The sequence below is a fragment of the Amyelois transitella genome, chromosome 19, assembly GCF_032362555.1.
Source record: "Amyelois transitella isolate CPQ chromosome 19, ilAmyTran1.1, whole genome shotgun sequence".
Classification (NCBI taxonomy): domain Eukaryota; kingdom Metazoa; phylum Arthropoda; class Insecta; order Lepidoptera; family Pyralidae; genus Amyelois; species Amyelois transitella.
The window spans coordinates 4,822,838-4,846,904 of record NC_083522.1 but is presented as its reverse complement, the minus strand read 5'-3'; the positions used below and the strand labels follow the sequence as shown (position 1 = coordinate 4,846,904).

The window sequence follows — 24,067 nt, the reverse complement described above, 5'->3', positions numbered from 1 at the left end:
ACAATAAGCAATTTATTTAAGACTATAACAACGATAAGCAAATGAGGGGAAAATCAACGCAATGTGGAAATTTACTCCCATTAACTATTCCTTAGGTGATATAAATGTAATGATCAAACTGTTTCGTAACGGAATATTGTTAATCATTTTGGTAATGAGCGATTAATATAAGTCTTTATTGTGGTATAGATTTAAAGATTAGTTTCTAGGTTTGATTTAACTTTAAGTGTAAATTAAAAACTTGAGAAACTCTGAAGATATACAAACTGTATGAAGTGGAGCTGAACTGAATCATGTTCAATGATATTTTATTGTGTTTTTATTTGAATATGCTATGTTAGAAACTAAGAACTATCAAATTTAATGTCAATATTTAAATCAAGATTGATCGAATAATGTTATGACGAGACAGGAGATAAACGACAATAATATTTTTATTTGGTCTGAAATCGAAGAAAATTCATATTTTAAGTAAGTACAAGTCAATTACGGAAAAGACTGATAAACTTGGATTGGTTGAATTTATACTCTCTCTTATCTCTCGACTTCATTATCAAAGGCTCAAAGGAGCCACATGGGACACCATGTCAGTTTTTACATGCTATGCAGAAAAAGCATAGAACTAAGTCGGTGTTGAATTTATTGCACAAGCTGTTTGTTATTTTTATGTCTTGTGAGTTAACAAGGAAGGAAATATGGGGTAGCAGTATTTTACTGTGCGGTGGACATAATAAAAATAACCTAAATCAGAAAATAAATATATTTTTTAAAGAGGACATTGACTGATTTACTGCCAATGCACATCCGAAACTGGCATGTAGTTTCTGTAAGTTGTCTAGGGGTGCACTAAGACAGGATTTCCCGAAATTCCCGCGGGAAAGAATATTCAGTTTCACGCGTACATACTCTTGTAATTTAATATATTCGGTCGATTTTAAGCCGACTGCGAAATAGGAGGTGGTTCTCTTTTCGATTTCACAGTTTATTTCATTATCATCCTGGTGTAAGTCCTGGTAAAGTCATCACCAGCATATTGTGCTGATATTTTTTTGTTTGAAACTATATAAAAATACACTTAACGTAGTGAATATTTATCGAAGTCAGGACCTGATGTTTGGAATTTCAGACAGTCTTGGAAACTCTTCAAACATTTATATGCATAGTGACCCTTTTTAATTACATTTGTATTAAACGAGCTATTCAAAGATTTGGAGATTTGCATTTGTTAGTTATCAAGTGGAATGTCAATTAAAAACACAAAATAAACATGATGGGTACCTAGGTATATAGTTGGGTGATTTTTTTGAAAGGTGCTCAGGGAGCTGAGTTTTTCTGACGTATAATTCCTACGTGATTCACAATGGAATAATATCACGATTGTATCGAAGTATTGCCCACTCAGCATATCCACTGTAAATTAATGACGCTTAATTGCATCCAATTCTACGAAACCGAGTTAAATCAAACGAGTTCTTAACTGACAAAATGTAATGTACTATTTTAGTATAAAAGTGGACGATCTCTGACCAGTGCATTATTAGCAACCAAGTGTGACTGACTAGTGTTGGTGTGACATAATAAACTTTGAGGTACGTTGTTAGTGAGGTTACATATCCGTGCTGAAGTGGTATAAGCATGAATTTCATTTTGTTTTATTCGAAGTGTTTGTTTTTTTATCTATTTTAATAGTTAAAAAGTAACTGTTTTATATATCTACCTAGATAGTTAATATTAATTACAAGGTGGTCGACCTAAAGTAAAATTTAATCTTTTGTGTGGACCGATATAATGAAAAGTGTTTTGTTTATCTATGTCTTATCTGAAAGTGACTGAAAATATTACTACCTAATTAATGTAAGGTTCTAAATTAATTCCACTAATACTTCAGCATTCTTGTAACAACACAGTTCCAGACCTTCTTGGTTTTGTTTTGTTTTGTTTTTTCTCTTATGTATTTTTGAAAAAGGTTTTAATGTTTTCAGAATGAAGGCCTGTATAGCACTTTGTCTGTTTGCCCTGGTTGCGGCGGCCCTCGCTCGTCCGCAGTCCCACTACACTGACCGCTACGACAATATGGACCTCAATGAGATCCTCAACAACCGGAGACTGCTGATCCCGTACATTCAGTGCGTGTTGGGAGAGGGCAAATGCACTCCTGACGGTAGGGAACTTAAATGTAAGTAAAATTTCTGCTCTATTTTCCCTGAGTTACAGCTTTTCCGGCACCCGATATCGGAAACCAATTGTTTTACTTGAAATAGCAAACGACTATGTACATATCTCTTTTATAGTTTAAAACATAGCAGCGTTACTTTATAAATTGTGCTGTTTCCACTTTCGTGTGATTTTTATAATTTTTTCCATTCGTTTCGCCACTTCCGTATATAGTTTTCAGCTTTGATCTATTTGTTGTACATTGTACATTTTAAACCATAAATAAATAAGTTTGACTTAGCCAAGTGATCTATAAACATTTTGATTGGTCGATCCAAAATATTGACACTATTTTAAATTGGGAAACATAATGTAGTTTAGGTCAAATAAATCATTCCAGTTAGGTGTCAAATAGGCAGCTGGTTTTTGTTTTGTACAAAATTTACCCGCATGGAAACAGACATGAACGAATCGGTAGTCTAGGGTTTAAGTATTCAGGTGATTGGAAATAATCATCTATATGGGCTTTAGTTTGTCTGCAAGATTGCAGAGGTTAGAAGTGATCCTTGAAACAACCTGTACTACTTACACCAAAGTCTTACTTAGGTGAATTCTCTAAAGTGCATCCAGTACCGGGGCTAACGATTAAGTAAGAAGAAGGGTAACATTAAATATGTATGTCAGTAACTAGTTTACGTAGTACTTCCAATGAACTAAGGAAGATTTTCATTTTAGTTGTCACGTGGCCTCGAGTCCTCTAAATATATGCATTTGCGGCTGCAGCGCGTCATTTGCAATGTCGTCAGTTGTATGTGTGTCAGCTGCCTTAGCCTTGAACAATAGCTGTCATTACGGGGTCTAATAAATAATTCAAAATTACCTATTAATCGCACTGTTGTTCTTATCGATTTGCATTTGCTTGCCATTACCTGAAGATGTTGTAGAATAAATATTTTGCAAATTAAATTTAAATTTTACGCAACGGAAAACGAGGAAGGATTGCATTTTTTATAGTATTTTCGTTTTACTACAGACAGCTTGAAAAATACTATATACATTCTTGACGTAGTTTGTCATTATTTTCAATTGGAGTAAATTTTTACAGAATTCAATGCGGATATAAAATAAATTTGGGAATATGTGACATGTACATATATCAAAAATTGGTTTGTCCGTTATGATCTTTTTTTCAAAATATCGGAGATGAAAGAGATATGTCGGTGTTCCAAAACTTATTTCATTTTTTTCTTTATTCTGAGTTTTGAACTAAAACTTAAGAAAGAATAAACACCAAAAAGTAAATAACTTAGAAGAAAAAATTTAATTTTATTTCCAGCGCACATCAGGGAAGCCTTGGAGAATGACTGCGCCAAATGTACCGACAACCAGCGGGAAGGTTCTCGAAGAGTCATCGCCCACCTGATCAAGCACGAGGCGGGCTACTGGGACAAACTGAAGGCCAAGTACGATCCCAACGGGAAGTACTCCAGGAGGCACGAGCAGGAACTTGCGGCTGCGCAGGCGTAAAGACTGATACAGTTTAGATTTGGAACGAGATAGATGCGGTGATATTTTTAGTGAATATATCGTTATAAATCCCGAACTTTCTCGTTTCAAATATGCTTGTAACTCAGTACAATAATAATAAAAAATATTTATATGGATGGATTCAATAAAAAAAAAACAATACCGACCACACCTACAATGTTATCATCTCAAAAATTAGATGTGCAGCCAACAATAGTGACAGCTCTTGGTTCTTTTTTTTGCATTCAATTCATTCAAACTTGTGATGCAGAGAGATTTTCTTTTACATTAATTTTTTACTTAGCTTAATCCAATTTATTAAAATACAATAAATAAATTAGGGTATAATTTTTTTAAAATTTCTTTTTAGATGTTTAAAGTACACATCACAAACTAAGTATCGTATTTTCTGTAATTTCTTCAAATAAATGAATTATTGTAAAATAAAAAGTAAGACTTTCGTGTATGTTTGTAGTATTATTGTGTTTTATATTTCTAAGGACTTATCTAAATCAATTGTCCTAAAAACAACTACATTTTATAGTATAGATACTTCGTATTTTTATACATGCGCATTTTTAACACTTAGCTCCTTGTAGGTGAATAGAGTTAAAACTAAGTATCAAATATTTTGCAATATTTTATGGTTGTGATCTAATTTAGTTTAAATAAATTTTTCATTTAAAATAAAGTTACATAAAATTATGGTTTCATTTATTTCACCTTAAAAATTCTCCCAGAGAATTTCATTTATATCAATAAAAAATACATAAGTAATATCACACATATCACAAAAATACATAGTATAAATACGAGTATGATAGTCGGTGCTGATTTTATCATGTCTTTTCAGATTTTCATAAAGTATTAGTGTGAATTACTTATGTTTGCCTTAAAATAAAAATATCGATAATAAATAGTGAAATGTTTTGGCAGTTGAGGTGATCATACTGATTATGAAGCCGAAAGACCTGCACCATTAGAAATCGTAAATATATAAGCAGTCATTCGTAAGAAAGGAAACGCTATGCCTGCAGCATGTGATTTTGAATGAGACTGTTGCCAGGATTGGCTAACAGAAAAGTAGGTAACATACAAATATATTTTTCCTTTACAAAGAAAAAACCAGTCTAATAAGTTATCGCTAATGACATTTAATGGTAGAATTGAGATTTGTGTTATATTGTTATATTGCTAAATGAATAATCCCAAGTTTATAAGCCTTTCCTTTGGCAAGAAAGCCAGCTGCTATGTTGTTTTCTTCACTTCCAAGATAACAAGGAAGTTATACAAATTTTTATTCTACATAGCCTTCTAAATTTGTCCATCTTTAGATCATCTAAAACTTTAATGAAACCTGAATACACAATACCTATATGTGTTCACAAAAATACCAGAAAATTTAGAAATTCTGTATTAGTCACATTATGCACATAATTATGAAGTGATTTAGCATATTTTTTTGGACTCACATCACCTCGTCGCCGAGTCAGAGTTCATTTAGTATGAATGTAATAAAAGGGGTAAGTACGTAACAAAAGAGGTTAGTTATCATTTTCGAGAAACACAATCAGGTAATTACTTACATTAGAATTTTGTACAATGATATAAATGGAAAGTGTTAAAAATACACCAGTTTCGCAGAAAGTGGAATATAATTAAGACCATTTAAAGATTATTGTTTTTTGCAAACATAAAAATCAAAATGAATCTTTTTAAGATGTTTTGTTCTGTTTAATGGTAATGGCTAATAGATGTGATAGATGTATTGTTCAGATTTCTGTCATTGCAAATTTTAAAGACTAGGAGTTTGATTAAAAATATTGTTTCTAAATACCTATCGTTTGGATTTTATTCTATTTCGTGATAAACGCATTTGCAAGGATGCCGATCATCATCCTCCTGGCCTTAGTCCTGGATTGGGTAAGTCAGGTTTCAACGGGAACCAAATTCACATAGGATCGTAGTTTGGTTACACATCTGGTTGCTTGAATGTGTGGTTTCATATTGTAGGTATATAATATGAAGTTGTATTAGGTAAGCGAGAATTTTTTTTGAACTTTTACTCTATAGCCCTGTTTTTCTTCGACAAGACCGTTGAAAATGAAGTTAATTAATGTATGTTTCTCGACTTAATCACATCATTATTATTAAAGCAGTTGTAAATAGATAGTTACTTCAGTTACCTGCCCCATCTTCTTCTATATAGGTATTCGACAGTACGGAGAGAACTGATAATAGTGAGTCTAATAAAGCAATGTAATAAACATGGTACTATAAAGTTACTTAATTTTCTTTCCAGAAAATGAGGACTCTGATAATAGTGTGTTTATTTTCCCTTGTGGCCGCCGCGCTGGGCGTTCCTAAGGAATACTACACGGACAAGTATGACAACATTGACCTGGATGAGATCCTGTCGAACCGGCGGCTTTTAATCCCCTATGTTAAGTGTGCTCTAGACCTAGGCAAGTGTTCGGCGGATGGCAGAGAAATGAAAAGTACGTTTACTTTTGATTAAGTATATAGTTTATCAATCAGATTATAGTTCACCGAAAGAGATTCGTTTTTTTTAATGTTGGTTCTGTCTACCCCGTAATGGATAAAGACATGATATATTTATCGTTCACGGTCACATTTTCCGCTACTATGGTCCTCTCTACACTTGTGGAATTGCTTATTTTCATATTTTCAAGGAATGTCTTAAGTCCAGATAATCTTTTTTTTTATAAGTTTAATTAAGTTATGTCTATTTAAAAATAAGGTGAGTTCAGTTTCATTTTCAAAAAGTCCTGTTAGGCACGTAGTTCTAAGTCGTACTTGCAATTATTATTCAGCGTCTAACCCAAAATCGTGACGTGAGAAGTGAGGCTAATAACGTTTACTACCTTCATACCCATTTAAGATTATACGAGATTCTGAAAAAAAGTAAAAAAATTGTAGCCAGAAGGTTTCTGTCGCATACACTGCAACCTTGACTGACACGAGTTCAAGTTTAATGGAGCCGGTTATTGTTTTCCGTTTGTATCTACTTGTGGAATCTACCGAGCAAAGTACTTATACGTCAGTGTCTTGCATTTTTATATTGTATTTAAATTATGCATAATTGATAAACGTGTTATTCTGCAATTTCCCTTTAATTTCGTCCGCAATAACATGGCAATAAGCTTAAATTGGTATCACTTAGTTACTCTTACGAGTATTTTGTGGATGTTATTAAAGCGCATTTTGGGCTGCATTTACGGCAATTACCAAATATGGGCTCTATTAATAATAAAAAATAAATAAATATAACTAATACTACATGCTCCAAAAATGTCAAGTTTTTATAAAGTCGGCAACCTGTCAGATGAATTACCCTTAAAATGGAATTTCGAATGCACTAAGTAAATGCTTTATTAATCACTAAAGGAGTACATTAAAAAATTAACAACAGTAGTACAGTAAAAAGGCGGGCTTAGATCTAAGTATTCTCGTTAAATTTTTTATCTAAAATCAATTCTAGTTTTACCTGATAATGAAAATACTACATGAAGTCCTGCTCGGAAAGGCTTATTGAATACAAATTTCTCACTTTTCCTTGTTCATAATTTCACACTATCTAATATGTAAGATAAACGTTATATAATGTTTATTCATAGTACTCTTATTATATTACAGGTCATATTGTAGATGCTATGGAGACAGAATGTGCAAAATGTACGAAAAAACAAAAAAGAAACACAAGGCGTGTACTCAAACATATTATTATAAACGAAAAGGACTACTGGGAACAACTGAAAGCTAAGTACGACCCTATAGCGAAGTACTGGCCGAAGTATGAAGAAGCTGTTAATAAAGACGATAAAGAATTCTTCGATGAATAAAAAAATATACCTAATCATAAGGCCACAGTGACACTAAACTGACTGTAACATCTTTATAACTTTTGTTTCCGCAATAAAGAGTATTTTTACGAGTATATATTTTGTATTTATATTGTAATAATAAATACCTAAGCGAGTATGTAATAGATTGTGGACTTCGATTAAAGTGAGACTAGTTGTTTGCCTTTAATTAAATTTTTGCTGTTTGTGATAGTCTACTCAGTTTAATTTTGACTAACTTATTACATGACAAAGAAAACAAATCTAATTGTGTAACGGAATTTCGTATTTTTGAATAAAGGCAATAAAACACTGTTAAGTATTGACAAAGTTTTATTTTATGATACTTAGCTCTTTTCCTTTCTACAGCACTTAGGTAGATTTTTTTATTTCAGTTCTCTTAATTCCATACGATTTCTATTTTAGTCATCATCATGTTTGAGTACAAATAGTCCAAATCTTATTTCTAAATAAGACATTAAAGAATGCCGCTATCAAAAATCGCCTGCGCACTCGTATCGGTTCAAGCTTTAAGAGATGCTTACATTGCGCCTAGCAACATTAAAGTAGGTTAGTTACAAAGTTATACATGTATATATTATACATATTTATGTGGTATATGTAAATAGATATAGATACATTTGATTATGTTAACTACTTTGATAGACGACGATGACGCATGCAAAATACTATGGGAGTTCCATAAATGTGTAAATAAAGCGTTAAGCACACAACCAGCTAGATTTTTTTTTGTTTGTCTATTAGCATTATCTTTTGCACTGAAGTGGAAATATTGAAAATAGTAAGATTGGTAAAAAGGTTTAAAAATTCAAAATTGCGAGTGCATTTTTTAAATGTTGTTTTATTTTTATGAAAGAAAAGAGGATAATACTATAGTGGATTAAAATAAATGTTTTGAGGAAGTTTGATTTTAATTTAAAACTTCATACAATTATTTATTTGGTAACAATTAGCTTGCTTTTATCATAAAAAAATACATCAAAAATAAATATTACAAATTTATGTTTCACAATTTTTACATTCTTTCCTTAACCTAAGGCTGCTTAAACAAACACAAGTTTAAACATGATATAATTTGAAGGTTTTCACATTTTTCCTGCGGAGTACTAGGCATTTCCTATTGCTGTCGTTTAAACGCTGTGTGTCAAACGTTTTACCGTTCCGAGAAGCAGAAACCCGTCCATGGTTGTTGATCTCGAGATAGAGCCAACGTCCTAGTCAGTATAAAAGTTAAGCGACTCATAATCCCATGAGCATACACGCATCAGCTGGACTGTGGTCACGGAATATCAGACTGAAGTTGTTACTTTTTAAGATAAACGTAAGTTTTCGTATTTATATTGTAGTTATTTTATAGGATAACTAAGTTTTCTAAGAAATATTTAATAATTATTGGATTTTTAAATGTTAGGTATTAAGCCTCTTTAAAAAAAAATACAAAACAGTTTTATTTATTTTTGAAAAAGTATGTAAAATAGTTTTGCAAAAATTCAATTTTTATTATTTTCTTTCTTGTGTTTTCTTGTTTTAATTGATACTTCATTATTAATTCAAAAAGTCTTGTGTTTTGGTAGAACTCCTTTTTTAACATGTCTAAAAATTGACTATTCATTTAACAGGACCGATTTAGTAATTTTGTAACACTTTAAAAGTACTTTAACCTTTTTTGTTGATATAATATGGTATTTGTTTTCAGAATGAAATCCTTGATAGTTATTTGTTTATTTGCGGTGGTAGCCGCCGTAGTGGCTCGCCCTGGTGAGCAGTACACAGACAGATTTGACAACGTTAATTTGGATGAGATCCTGTCCAATAGGAGGCTTCTTATTCCTTACGTTAAGTGCGCATTAGACCAGGCTAAATGTACTCCGGATGGCAAGGAGCTAAAATGTAAGTGAAACAAAATACTACATAGGTACATAAAATCACGTCTTACGGTCTCACAAAGTCTCCTTTCAGGCCATGTTTAAATTGGGATAATGATAGGTTGCTAGCTCATCGCCTAAAAGCAAAATCCCAAATTTGTTAGTTACAAAATACTAGTTCCATATTTAATCAAGAAGTTATCAATCTCTTTCATCCCAGTGTATTTGCGGGTTGCTTTCTCAGCTGTGTCTTTAAACCTAGAAATGAATCTTTAAACCTAGAATCTACTATAAGGCAATCATTGCAGGCTGTGAAATGGTTTGTAGTTTTATTGTATGTCACCTGCCTCATATGTTTATCAAACTGCATAATGGTTGCTTGATCTATTCAAAATCTGTAACTTAGGTTCTCGGTTTAACCGTATTCTTTTTATTAATACAATAATGTTTGTTTATATAAACCCTTTTGTCATATTAATTATACATTATTTATTAAAATCCTAATAAACTTACGCAACAAAGCGTAAAGTTTATTAATAATGTCAAACTATTCCACAGCTCACATTAGAGACGCCCTCGAGAACGGCTGCGCTAAATGCACCAAAGCCCAGCAAGAAGGGACCAGAAGGGTCATCGGTCACCTCATCAACAACGAGCCTGAATACTGGAACCAACTCACCCTGAAGTATGACAGGGACCACAAATACACGAAGAAGTATGAGACAGAACTGAGAAAAGTCAGGCATTAATTAATGGTCATACAAAGAATTATAAGACATGTTCCTAATTTTATGCTTACAATAATGAAAATATGACATTTTGATCATATTCAATTCAAAGGATATTCAAATAATTAACTACTTACTAAAGGGACTAATAAGATGGAAAATAACAATGCGTTATAAAATGCGGCAATGTTGCTTAAATGTAACTTGTTGATGTATAAAAGGATTTATAGATAAGATACAATGACTGAAAATTTAATAAATTTTTGTGATATTTATGTCTGGTTTTTATTTATTTTTGAAATATAATGCTTATACGACATTCAATTGATTTGATTGTCACTTGATGCACATATTAAAAATAAAAAAGAACATAAAAAATAAAGAGCAAAGTAGTTGATTTAAAATCTTACTGCACTATGCAGAATGATTTCAACAGTTGTTAAAATCAAAATAGAAAATAATCAATCAATCAAAAGGCAACCTTTACTAATTTATTTTTACTCTTACGTGTTATAGTAAAAAAAAAACAAACGTGCATTTTTCTATCCTTAATTTCTTATTGACGTAAATTCACAGGTGTTAGTTCAGTAAAAAATCGTGATCTGCGCGTACATATTCCGTCATACACGCACAAACAAGTCTTTATCCCATACGGGATAGACAGAGCCAACAGTAGAGTAAGAGTAAGAATAAATTACTGAAAGGCGACGTTTAGATGTAGGTGTACATGTGATATATTTTGTTTATGATAAGTAATTTCGAATAAGGCACAGTCCTACTCGTTGATGTCTTTTAAATAAAGACTCGTATTGCATAAATAGTACCTAGCACTAAGTTAACGAAGGACCAAATTCATAATTAATCTAAATTAATGAAAATGGCCGTTCCATAAGTACATAAATAAGTCGTGTCTCGATTAGTAAGCATGTTGATATTTCTATAAGTAGTCGGCTAGATATATGTACATTTTAAAGACATCAACGCGTTATTTTCAATAGATACGTAAAACAATTTTGACAAAATTGATATATATTTCGTGTTGCTCCCTGAACTGTAGAAAAGGACCACTCCATCAAATTCCCATGGATGTCGTGAAACGCGACTAAAAAATAGGCGCATAGTCATTTTGATCAAGCTTACATGCTGTCGTCTGGGAAAAAAATAACAATGTGTGCAAGGTGCTTCTCTTATCGTACAGATTGTAAAATCCAATCAAGGGTAGGCTTTTAAACTTGAATTTTTTTTGGCGATGGGCTAGCAACCATTCCCTATTTGAATCTCAATACTCGTAGAATTAAGCTATTAAAAAATAAAGCTAAACGTGGCCTTTCAGTCTTTCAGATACTGTTGGATGTGTATAACACGTATAGGAGTAAAGACGAGATTATTGTATATTAGGTATATTTTAAAAAGTCCTAATGAGCTTTTTTTACAGCTGTCTCGGTCACAGTTTTGTTAATAATCCGATTTATGCATATGTACGCATGCGTAGGTACTTATATTTGTTGTAAGTGGGATGACATCCAAGAATCACTCCTGAAGAACATTATGTATAACGTAAAGGAAAAGAATTATCGATCAATATAACTAGACATTACACTAGCCAACGACTTGAGAAATGAAAGAAAAATAGTAACCCTAAAGTTACTCCTAATAAAGATAGGGAGAAAAATGAAATTATAAATTATTTATTTCTTCTTAAGACGATTTATTTTCAGAAGTAAAAAAGGTAGTCTTTACTCATCTTTTATATGCATCATATACTAGTTGTTTCATAAAGTGATACAAGATCAATTTTAAATAATATTTAAACTGGCACATATCCCATCTCTAAAATAGTTTATTGACTTTTTTGGAAATATTATTCCCTTACACGTAAGAAACATTACTTTTTTAATATAATACGATAATTTTTAAACCGTTAGTCAGATTTTGATGAAATGTTAAATGGGTGTAGAATCTGTCAATAGAATTAACGTAGGGCATGAAAATCGGTTCAGTAATTTTTGAAACATTCCTAATTTATAAAAAAATTTAGTGATCGCGAGGTCTTAGTTTGCGAACGATTAGTTTTAGATTAATTTCAATATTCAATACATGTGTTTTCAGAACATGAATCGGTAAACAAAAAGTTAAAATTATTGTTTTAATTTTAACGAATACGAGAATTTACAGTCTCAAGTTCGCATTATGTTTTTACACGTATTTTACATCTATGACGATGTAGATGCGTCATCGGTTGTAGGTTGGTCTGGCTGATCTTCGGCTGCTAAGAAAGGCTCATAGATGCTCTGATATTGGCCTTCTGGGTCGTACTTGGAGATCATTTGCTTCCAATACTCTTCTTCGTTTGTCCTTATATGTTTCACAACTTGTCTAGCCTTCTGTTTTTGCAGAGGAGTACATTTGGCGCAAGCCGTTTGCATAGCGTCTTTTATATGTACTGAAAAAAAAAATACTTAAAATTATTGTGTGTACTTTATGTTCTATAATAATATGGATAAAGTTTTTAAATATAAATTTAGTTTTCAAATGTACAAAACAAAAACAAAAGACAGGTGATAACTATATTACAATGAAAAATTGTGTAAGTAAATAAATGTTTCTAAAGTGTGCTCGTTTCCTCATTAATGTACACATACTTTATTTTCAAATATTTGATTTAAAAACAAGCTATTAACCGACAGTTTAATTGGAAGTAATATCTCATTTTAGTGTTTCTTGGTTGCAGACTTTTTTGGAATGTGTCGAAAACAATAACATTCTACATAATGAAATATAAAAGTTTCTACAAACAGAAATCTTTCCTGAGATGTCCTTAAATTATTTTTGTTTACCTATTTACATAAAAATGATTTTTTTTTTATCTATGACAGATATCATTATATTACGATTTACCTTTCAGTTCCTTTCCTTCAGGCGTACATCTTCCCTTATCGAGTATGCACTTGATATATGGTAGGAGGAGGCGGCGGTTCCCTATGATTTCATCTACGTTTATATCATCGTATCTGTCAGTGTATATGTCGTCGCATGCGCAGAATCCAACCAAGGCGAGGAATAGAATTAATAATTTCATGCTGCAACATAAAAAAACAATTAGCTCATGATTATTTGATTTAAATCCTAAATCTAGTTTTAATATCAGTTTCATGTTTGACCTGTTAGAAAATATTATGAGTAAGTACATTAGCTTCAATTTTTTACAATTATTTTATTCTTTGGTTTTTAAGAAAATTTTATATTTGAAAAATATGTAACAAAAATTGAAAAAGAGATTCTAGTACGATTCATAACACTTAAGTTCTAGTAAATAACTTACTTTACCACTATTCTCGACAAATTAGAGAACAATGAGGAACCTGAGAAATCGATATCATTTTATATCTGTTAGTTTCAGCGGAACATCACTTGATTGCGGCAACTTTAATGACTGGCCATTGTTTCGCTGCTCAGGAGCAAACACCTTGCCTAAGAGGGAATTTCCACTTAGAACTAAGATAGGAACGAATGATGAATTTAAAAATAATAATAATAAATGAAATAATGTTAGTAGATAGCATAATTTATATGTATAAAAATCGATAAAACATTATAATATTCACATTCATAAGAAACTATGAATAAATGAAAAGAGCTCCGTTATAAATATTTCAGTACATTTTCGAAAACTAAATATGCACTCGATTGTTCTTTTGCTGTCATTTGAATTTTGTTATTAAGGTGCAATTTGCATTATAAGTTAGGTGTGAATATTTTAAAACATAATTCATTTAAGTAAATTGTAAAACAAAAATATATTTATTATTTAAGAGCGAAGTGGAAAATGCTAATATCATGTAAATAAGAGGTGTGAAATAAAAATGATTCTACTATAATTAAAACCTAATCAATCTTAAAGGAAAAAAAAATGATGATTGCGACTTACTTTGTATGAATCGAACAAACTTCACTCCTGTTATTAATTGGTTATGATTAATCCGGTCGTGTAACTGATCATGAGGTTGATATTAATTTTATAATATTGATACATTATACTCACATAATAAATAAAAAAATATGAGTATTTATGTTAATCTATGCCACAAAAAATCATAGCCTATGATACAAATCAGATTAAACTTTTACGTTATTAAGACGAATATTATAGATTATTTATTCATTATTATTTTATTTACTTACTAATATTTATGCGAGATGTATATATGTATGTTATGTACTCTGCTAATTTTGCAGGCCAACAGGCCAGCCTGTTTACTAATTAGGCTATGAAAAATCATCAGAAGAACTGATTGCGTTTATTCCAATATCATTTACCAATAAATCACAACGCCTCTAACCTATCACAATGTCATAATTTTGATAAGCTGGCGCATTCATATTTATGAGTTTCTAGTATATATTGTTAGCAAAATGAACTCCTACCAACATAACCGCCATATAGGTAGGTACTTTTAAATGATGATGACTCGTATTTATTGCAATTGTTACTACACCTCGATTGTATTCATGGGTTTTTGCGGTTTCCCATACAAGATACTACGACGATTTGTCTGTAATTTACGTTCTAACAATAATATAATTACTCCTTGTCGATTGATGTAACTGTTTTATTTTTCAATTACTCAAATGTGTACCCGGCACATGCACATAAGTTAAACCCAAATGGTGGAGATCTCTGGGATAATTAACGAACGTTGACATGGTATATGTTTCATCTTCTCTCATTTACTGTCACTTCCTCAGAAGAAGAATCTCTAAAGCCTTCTCTTTATAGACGGCTCTCCCTATTCTTCATCTATATTCCCCACATCTGACCATTGACAACTATCGTGCACTATGTAGTTACGAGACGATTATAATCCCTATAAGCTCTGCATACTAATATCTCATTTTGCAGCAAACTGCCGAATATTTATTGTCTCTTATTTGGTTTCGAGTTAAATTTTCAGTTAAAAGTTCTAGTATCATCTGTGAAATTAACGCCTGAAGTAACCTATCAATTTTACGTCTAGCGTAGCCACTAAATATAAAATAAACATTTGGCAGGCGCAAACGAGATAATATAAGCCGTGTGCGCTGTGTTAGATATTCAACAATATTTACTCCTTCTTGATTGTGTTTTAATTTCTTCTTTGCTGCCTTATCCCTGTTTATATGTCACAGCAATAGGTACACCTCTTTTAACATACATACATACATACATAAACTCACGCCTCTTTCCCGGAGGGGTAGGCAGAGACTACCTCTTTCCACTTGCCACGATCCCTGCATACTTCCTCCTTTGCTTCATCCACATTCATAACTCTCTTCATGCAAGCTCGGCGGTTTCGGGCACTTTTGACCTGACCCTTCACCAGGACGTCCTTAATTTGATCAAGATATGTTCGTCTAGGTCTTCCCACCCCGACCTTTCCCTCCACACTCTCCTTGTATATCTGCTTAGTCAACCTGTTTTCATTCATCCTCTCCACATGACCGAACCATCTCAACATACCCTTTTCTATTCCTGTAACTACATCTTCTTTCACATCACAACATTCCCTTATCACGCTGTTCCTTATCCGGTCACTCAATTTCACACCCAACATACTCCTTAACGCTCTCATTTCCACTGCATTTATTCTGCTTTCGTGCTTCTTTTGCCATACCCAACTTTCACTCCCATACATTAATGTCGGGACCAACACGCCCCTGTGCACAGCCAGTCGAGCCTTTTTGGATAGTTTCTGACTGCTCATAAAGGCATGCAAAGCTCCATTCACCATGTTCCCCGCGTTCACTCTCCTTTCAATATCACTATCACACTTGCCATCTGATGTAAACTTTGATCCTAGATATACAAACTTTTTCACTTGCTCAACTTTTTCTCCTCCAATCAAAATATTACATGCTGTCATTTCTTTCTCCATTTCAAAAACCAGTGTTTTAGTTTTACTTACGTTCACTTTCATTCCTTTCTCTTTTAAAGCTTCATGCATACAGTTTACCATCTCCTGTAACTCCTCCGCTGATGACGCCAGTATAACCTGATCGTCGGCATAGAGCAGACATTTGACGAGTAATTCATTCATCCTTAATCCACTTTCAGACTCTTTCAAATCTGTCGAAACAACTATCCATAAATAGGTTGAACAGCCACGGTGACGCAACACATCCCTGCCTAACACCTTTCTCAATCTTAAACCACTCAGTGTGCGCTCCGTTTATCCTGACACAAGCACTCGAATCCTCATATAAGGATTTCAGTGCTCGTATCAAGAGACTGCTCACCCCATGCATAGAAAGTGCTGACCACAATTCATTCCTCTCAACTCTGTCATAGGCCTTTTCCAAATCCACGAATGTGCAATAGACTTTTTGACTCTTGGCCAAAAACTTTTCGGCTATGCACCGCAAAGAAAAGACCTGATCAGTACATCCCATTCCCTTTCGAAATCCCGCTTGAGCATCCCATATTTTGTCATCAGTTTAACCATTTGATTTTTGGGTTTTAATTTAAAAACATTACTTAGGTACATTTTTAAAAGCGCTGGTGGCAGATTGACATTTGGACATGATTTTTACTAACCTGTAAGCTGTCCAATCATAGATTTGTCAGGTTCTTCTGGTAATGGATGTCAAACAGCATCATTCAAAACCTTATCTAAATTGAGTTTAATAGCGAACATTAGTCTAAGCAATGGCGAACATAGACCAAACAGAGCCTAGGTACCGAGTTATTACAATAATAAAAATAACAAAAACAAAATTAATAAAAATCCCTTTAATATAATAAAAGTGAAAAAACAACAGAATATATAAGATAACAAAACGACACAAGGAAAAATGTATTGATTCTGATGTTCTGTTTATTGAAGATAAGGCGATGTAGTCAAACAGTTTACTCAGGAATCACGATGCCCTTGGCCCTTGCGCGGTCTTCATACTTCTTCCTGTATTTGCCCTCAGGGTCAAACCTGTCGGTCAGTTTGCGCCAGACTTCTGGTTCATTTTTAATCAGATACTCTATGGTAGTGTAGGCACCCTTCTCTTGAGCTTCGGTACATTTCTCACAGCCTGTCTCTATAGCCTCTTGGAGATGTTCTGTAATTGGTATTAAATTAATCAATTTGATGGATTAATTCTTGTGGGAACGAAAAGCTTAAAATGATTTAGCTTTATTTTTGAATCAGAAATACGGCAAATTTTATTCAAGTTCTTTCTTCATTTCATGAATTCTATTAATTTGAATAAATTATTAAATTTAAAAATTGGAATCTTATTGTCCATATTAAATCCCTGCCAATCTAAGGTCTGCCGCGCCGATGGATGCATGGCTAGGGGCGAGCCTAGTCTCGAGCGTGCCACTTCCGCCATGGGGTTGGGCGACCCCCAGGTAATGGCTAGCCTTACCCTGGCATGCGGGGCTCTGCTGGGGCGGACAAAATTTTTCCCTAGCGTCTCGTGGGAATCGCATTATGAACCTTAAAAAGCATATAAATGGCGGCGATGGTGTCCGCACCCCATCACGTCTCGTTCCCGGCGGGAGCGGTATGCGGTCTGCTGAAAGCCGCTTTGCGACGATGAATGTAAGAGGAGGAATGAAGGATAAGATTGAGGAAGTATGCCAGATGATGGATGAAAGACGTTTGGATGTGTTGTGCGTGAATGAACGAAGCGGAAAGGATGCGACGCGACGCAGCACGGCCCTTACACGGCGTATTGGTCTGGAATTTCCAGTACCAGCCGAGGCTGTCAAGGGGTCGGTCTAATTCTTTCTGCACGAATGGCTGAGTGCGTGAATGAGTATGAGTGTGTCAGCCCTCGTCTTCTATGGATTAGGCTGAAAGTTGGAATCACTCGGATCTTCGTTCTAGGTGTTTATGCACCTTGGGATGTGGGTTCGAGGGGTACAACATCAGCAAAAAGCGAAAACGAGGAGTTCTGGAATAGTGTAAGAGAAGTATTGAAAGTTACCAAGCCAAATGAGAAGATTATTATGTTAGGTGATTTTAATGGATGGGTGGGTGTAAAGCGTGATGGATATGAAAAGGTGCTTGGTGCGTTTGGTGACGAAAAGGTGAATGATAATGGAAGAAGTGTATTAGAAATTTGTCTAGAGTGGGATCTTTTTGTGTCGAACTCAATGTTTCAACATAAAGAGATCCACACCTACACAAGAGTGGAAGGTATTTTAAAAAGTATGATAGACTTTGTGATTGTAGATGAAAGATTGAAGAACAAAGTGCTGGATACCCGTGCATATCGCGGTGCTGGCATTGACTCGGACCATTTACTGGTGATATCCCGGATAAGGGGTATCTTCAATCGCTGGCGGCACAGGGTAAGGGAGCAAACCAGCGCTTTGGAAAGAGTAAAAGTAGAAAATTTGCAAGATATGGATGTAGGTAAGAAGTATATTAATAGACTGAAGGATGAATTTGAAGATTTAGATGAAATGAGCGATATTGAAGATGGATGGAAGGAATTTAAAGAAAGAATTGTGAAAGTAGCTGTTGAAGTGTGTGGTGTAAGTAGAAGAAGGAAAGGAAAAAATCACAAAAATGCGTGGATGAGTAAAGATGTGCAAGAACTTGTGCGATTAAAGAAGAAAGCATGGCTGGATTTGTTAGCAGCAAAAGCTAACTTAAGAATGCAAGAGGTTATAGATGAAGATGTGAATGAAGCACGTAAGGGATATAAGAAAATGAAAGATTTGGTTAAGAAAGCTGTGATTAGAAAGAAAGAGGAGTATAAAGAGGATTTTGATAAAAGGCTATCAGAAGACTTTCAGTCAAATCTATTCGAAAGTATTCTGGAAATCCGTAAGGTCAGCCCGAGGAAATACTATAACCAGAGAGCTGACTAGGATCAGATGCCAGGATGGTAGCGTTGTGCAAGGAGAAGAATGTGTACTAAAGATATGGAAGGACTATTTTGAAAGTTTATTTGAAAAAAAGGAAGGAAATAAGAAAGATTTCTGCTATAGCGAAGAAAAAGAGAATGAGATGGAAGGCGAAATTGAAATGTTCGAAATTGTGGAAGCACTTAAGAGTATGAAAGCGGGAAAGGCTGCTGGGTGTGATAGAGTGTCGGTCGAGATGCTTAAAGCAGGAAAAGGCGTAGTAGCTAGTCAGTTGTACTGCCTTTTCAATTTGTGTTGGAGAAGCGGCCGAGTACCAAAAGATTGGTGTAAGGCTGTTATCGTGCCACTTTACAAAGGAAAAGGGTCACAGCTGGACTGCAAAAATTATCGTGGTATAAGCCTGCTTAGCGTCGTCGGCAAATTGTATGCTAAGGTATTGATTAATAGAGTCAGGAATGAAACTGATGACAAAATATGGGATGCTCAAGCGGGATTTCGAAAGGGAATGGGATGTACTGATCAGGTCTTTTCCTTGCGGTGCATAGCCGAAAAGTTTTTGGCCAAGAGTCAAAAAGTCTATTGCACATTCGTAGATCTGGAAAAGGCCTATGACAGAGTTGAGAGGAATGAATTGTGGTCAGCACTTTCTATGCATGGGGTGAGCAGTCTCTTAATACGAGCACTGAAATCCTTATATGAGGATTCGAGTGCTTGTGTCAGGATAAACGGAGCGCACACTGAGTGGTTTAAGATTGAGAAAGGCGTTAGGCAAGGATGTGTTGCGTCACCGTGGCTGTTCAACCTATTTATGGATAGCTGTTTGACAGATTTGAAAGAGTCTAAAAGTGGATTAAGGATGAATGAGTTACTCGTCAAATGTCTGCTCTATGCCGACGATCAGGTTATACTGGCGTCATCAGCGGAGGAGTTACAGGAGATGGTAAACTGTATGCATGAAGCTTTAAAAGAGAAAGGAATGAAAGTGAACGTAAGTAAAACTAAAACACTGGTTTTTGAAATGGAGAAAGAAATGACAGCATGTAATATTTTGATTGGAGGAGAAAAAGTGGAGCAAGTGAAAGAGTTTGTATATCTAGGATCAAAGTTTACATCAGATGGCAAGTATGATAGTGATATTGAAAGGAGAGTGAACGCGGGGAACATGGTGAATGGAGCTTTGCATGCCTTTATGAGCAGTCAGAAACTATCCAAAAAGGCTCGACTGGCTGTGCACAGGGGCGTGTTGGTCCCGACATTAATGTATGGGAGTGAAAGTTGGGTATGGCAAAAGAAGCATGAAAGCAGAATAAATGCAGTGGAAATGAGAGCGTTAAGGAGTATGATGGGTGTGAAATTGAGTGACAGGATAAGGAACAGCGTGATAAGGGAATGTTGTGATGTGAAAGAAGATGTAGTTACAGGAATAGAAAAGGGTATGTTAAGATGGTTCGGTCATGTGGAGAGGATGAATGAAAGCAGGTTGACTAAGCAGATATACAAGGAGAGTGTGGAGGGAAAGGTCGGAGTGGGAAGACCTAGACGAACGTATATTGATCAAATTAAGGACGCCCTGGTAAAGGGTCAGGTCAAAAGTACCCGAAACCGCCGAGCTTGTATGAAGAGAGTTATGAATGTGGACGAAGCGAAAGAAGTATGCAGAGATCGTGGCAAGTGGAAAGAGGTAGTCTCTGCCTACCCCTCCGGGAAAGAGGCGTGATTTTATGTATGTATGTATGTATGTTGTCCATATTATTATGTTCATGTCTATTGTCCATAGACTACTAGATAGCCAAATCTGAGCTATGCAACATAACAGTGTCATTGAGGACACGCAAATATGACAAGAAAGTGAGACACTAAAATTAATTTACTTTGAATGAATTTTTGAATTTAATTAATATTGTAAAGTAAAAAATAAGACATTAAAATAAAGCGCATTTAAATCAAATAAATAAAAAACCGGCTACTTATTTACTTATCGTACAACGCGATCTCTTCCAGTAAGCCTAATTAATATAATAACAAAATAAAATAACAAAGCAAACTAAATTCATACGGAACAAACATTTAAGGTTATCTGTATCATTACTATGCTCATCGTGTAATTTAGCCGGAAAATAATAAATCATTTCCTCCATGTGATTGTTTTATAACATCGGTTTATATTTAGATCAACAATAACAATAAAAATTCTAACGGCTATAAATTACTATTAAAAAACATTATAAATTGCGGGTACTTGAAGATAAATAAATATCTATCTAAATGGTTTACTTTTTATAAATTGTAATTATATTAAATATTCGTTTAATTTTGTTGAAGAAGAGGGTGTGACTAAGTGTCCGTAGTCTGTTGACACTTTTTATTTATCGAAACCTAATGTGCGTGTGGCGAAATCTATACGCCACAAGTCATAAATATAAAAAATTGAATCACGCGACGCTATCAATCATAAACAGCGAAAAACCTAAATCGCGCAAGCAAAGATTTCATGGATTGGAGCTATATATACAACCTCCGACACAACATCGTCGGAGCCGCGGTTCCCCAGGCATAACACCTAGCCTGGCGGAAGATCTTCCCTTTGGTGGCGGTCGAGCCCGAATCATCGCTTCCGCTACATGCGCTTAACAAATGAAAGTAACATGACGTTCTATGAAAGTTTATCCTGGGATGTGAAAGATTACAATCTTTAGACACTTACCTTTTAGTTCCTTTCCTTCCGGCGTGCACTTGCCCTTGTCCAAAACGCAGTTGACGTAAGCTTCCAACAGTCTCTTGTTTTCCAAGATCTCTTGGATGTTGATGTTGTCATACTTATCAGTATATTTGTCGCTAGGGCGCGCCAGCGCGGCCACCACGCAACACAGAAATACTAGACTCTTCCTCATCTGAAAAAATAAGAAAGTCATTGAACATTTTTGGAACATAGGTAATTCGGTTGCTCTTCCCATCGTCAACTGGTAGTCGTTGACAGAGCATATTGTTTGGCTTCTTTTGAGGTAAACAGCTCAGTAAGAAAAAATGTAGGTATGATGATATAAGTTTGTGAATCAGCCCTCTGAAAGAAATTGCTGTAAACAATTACATAAGTTTACTAATTATCTTGGGTATTGGGTGGCTTGGCCTTACTTGGCCGGATACCAGGGACATCTCCTATATATCAATCAAGGCGAGGTGGCCTTAGCCCACCGCACATTGTTTACAAAAATGTTTGTATCCAATTGTACTTCAGAAATAGACTATCATCTAATAGCTGTGTAATGTTGGATATGCCATACACGTTGGTGAGTCACGTTTGTCACATTATTCTGAGCTTGGCTTAATACTCATTTTTTTATTCGAACCAGAGAAATTAGTGGTAATTTATATAAATAACTGACTGGTGTTTCATACTTCTAAAATTGATCAAGATTGCCCTAAGCCAGCGAGTTCGCATGAAGAAAATGACGATTGTAGATGAAGCGAAAAAAGTGCCTAATATATGTATAGAGAGTTCATGGTATAACCATTGGAAATATATAATTTCTTCTGAATAAGGCGTGATTAATGTATATGTATGTACTAATATAGTTAACAATAATAATAATGCAGAAACAAAAATGTAATAATTAACATAAATAAATGGTTTCCTATTAATTGTGAAAATTTACTGCAATAAATTAACTTCACAATTATCCGAGACTAAGATTAATCTGACACTTATATGAAAATGCATGCAATGCAGTCTTATTTTATTTATATTTTTTTTAATTCCCAATTAATAAGGAAAATTATAAAGTTTGAATAGTTATACACTATAACTATTCAGTAAATTATAAAGTTTGAATAGTAATAGTGTATAACTATTCAAACTATATAATTTACCTTATATATAAGTCCTATATTGTTTACTGTGCACGAAAATCTCGAAACTATTAAAAGCAAATTAACTATTTTAACCAATAGTACGTAAAATTAATACTTTATGTCTTTTAACAGCGAAAGGGTTGTGAGTAGGGTTAATAGGTTATCAATTTCTATTTACATTTATAAAATCTAAAAAAAATTGATTAAAATAACTCTTTAGGGTTAAACACTTCCTGCACATTAATTAGAATGTCGAATTAACATAGAAAATCCTTTCCAAAATATCACACTAATTAAAAAAAATATTATTAATGTTTGTAAACACACACAAGATTCACACCTGAGATGACCTACCATTGCGGTCCGATAATGGCTGGTAGTCGTCAGTTACTTAAGCTGGCAGGTGATATACTCGTATATATACCAGTGTGAATCGTGGTTAAAACATCTAATTTGTCCCTCGTTACTTCATTATTTCATTTGCGTACGATGCATAAAAACCGCAAGATTCCTATATAGGGTGTGTGTTGAATGGAAATTGGGTCAAATTATTGTTTATGATGCCTTTGTTCGGCAGAATTATTCCATTTTGATGGTAATTTCCGTGATTGATGTTCACAATATTTAACTACAAACCTTACGAATGTAAATCGTTAACCTTTCGAGTTGATTCTTAAAGGACTGCAAGGATAAAGAGATATGTCAGTCATTTAACTACCTCAAGGCAAATTAATGCCTTGTTTTTGTTTTCTCAAAATGGTAAATCAATCGGTATGATTATTAGTTCAAAACTTAAGGTGAGTTATCATTATCTCTTATCGGTATAAAATTGTAATAATCCTAGCTACTACACCAAGCAAGAAACTAATGGTACTTCTACGCGGCTTAGACGGTTCATGTACCTACCATATCTCAAACCAAAGGTTAAGCTACCCCAAACTATCTTTACATGAAAAATTTTACCCTGAACAATATCATCCTGTACATGCGAACATATGTAGTAAAGGGGAAATACGGAGGCAATTCTTCCGTTTCTCAAGATCACCTCCTTGGAGCTTATGCATTTTTAATATATTTCAGTTTCTTGGAATGTTAATGTTTTGGTTAGAGAATTACGAAGAGAACGAAGGTTGAAAAAGTGAAGGAAGGCTACATTACATAGAACTGCTAATGTAGTAACAAGATTTAGCAGACTGTTTTTTTATACACAAT

General features: G+C 34.1%; 5 protein-coding genes across 7 annotated transcripts; 3 read left to right on the top strand and 2 right to left on the bottom strand.

The window, feature by feature from the left end:
* The first annotated feature begins 1,449 nt into the window (after positions 1 to 1,449).
* On the top strand, positions 1,450 to 3,897 carry LOC106132609 (allergen Tha p 1). Of its 2 annotated transcripts, none has more exons than XM_013332061.2 (3): positions 1,450 to 1,589; positions 1,983 to 2,176; positions 3,491 to 3,897. In XM_013332061.2, exons 2-3 carry the CDS (start codon positions 1,984 to 1,986, stop codon positions 3,679 to 3,681), a joined length of 384 nt encoding a protein of 127 aa, XP_013187515.2. In that variant the 5' UTR covers positions 1,450 to 1,589; position 1,983; the 3' UTR covers positions 3,682 to 3,897. The 2 variants fall into 2 exon arrangements, with proteins under 2 accessions (XP_013187515.2, XP_013187516.2); XM_013332062.2 differs by lacking the exon at positions 1,450 to 1,589 and adding an exon at positions 1,677 to 1,854.
* Positions 3,898 to 5,179: 1,282 nt separating this feature from the next.
* Positions 5,180 to 7,641, top strand: LOC106132608 (ejaculatory bulb-specific protein 3). 2 transcript variants are annotated; one of them, XM_013332059.2, is made up of 3 exons: positions 5,180 to 5,255; positions 5,984 to 6,179; positions 7,339 to 7,641. In XM_013332059.2, the coding sequence occupies exons 2-3, from the start codon at positions 5,987 to 5,989 to the stop codon at positions 7,542 to 7,544; spliced, it is 399 nt and encodes a 132-aa protein (XP_013187513.1). In that variant the 5' UTR covers positions 5,180 to 5,255; positions 5,984 to 5,986; the 3' UTR covers positions 7,545 to 7,641. The 2 variants fall into 2 exon arrangements, with proteins under 2 accessions (XP_013187513.1, XP_013187514.2); XM_013332060.2 differs by lacking the exon at positions 5,180 to 5,255 and adding an exon at positions 5,551 to 5,604.
* A 1,037-nt stretch (positions 7,642 to 8,678) lies between these two features.
* Positions 8,679 to 10,433, top strand: LOC106132612 (allergen Tha p 1). Its single transcript, XM_013332064.2, has 3 exons — positions 8,679 to 8,886; positions 9,262 to 9,455; positions 9,989 to 10,433. The coding sequence occupies exons 2-3, from the start codon at positions 9,263 to 9,265 to the stop codon at positions 10,177 to 10,179; spliced, it is 384 nt and encodes a 127-aa protein (XP_013187518.2). The 5' UTR covers positions 8,679 to 8,886; position 9,262; the 3' UTR covers positions 10,180 to 10,433.
* Positions 10,434 to 12,032: 1,599 nt separating this feature from the next.
* On the bottom strand, positions 12,033 to 13,575 carry LOC132901779 (allergen Tha p 1-like). Its single transcript, XM_060949677.1, has 3 exons — positions 13,481 to 13,575; positions 13,057 to 13,238; positions 12,033 to 12,601 (listed from the first exon to the last, which is right to left on the bottom strand). Exons 2-3 carry the CDS (start codon positions 13,235 to 13,237, stop codon positions 12,372 to 12,374), a joined length of 411 nt encoding a protein of 136 aa, XP_060805660.1. The 5' UTR covers position 13,238; positions 13,481 to 13,575; the 3' UTR covers positions 12,033 to 12,371.
* Positions 13,576 to 16,909: 3,334 nt separating this feature from the next.
* Positions 16,910 to 23,284, bottom strand: LOC106132549 (allergen Tha p 1). Its single transcript, XM_013331995.2, has 3 exons — positions 23,210 to 23,284; positions 21,711 to 21,897; positions 16,910 to 17,244 (listed from the first exon to the last, which is right to left on the bottom strand). Exons 1-3 carry the CDS (start codon positions 23,210 to 23,212, stop codon positions 17,042 to 17,044), a joined length of 393 nt encoding a protein of 130 aa, XP_013187449.2. The 5' UTR covers positions 23,213 to 23,284; the 3' UTR covers positions 16,910 to 17,041.
* Positions 23,285 to 24,067: the final 783 nt, after the last annotated feature.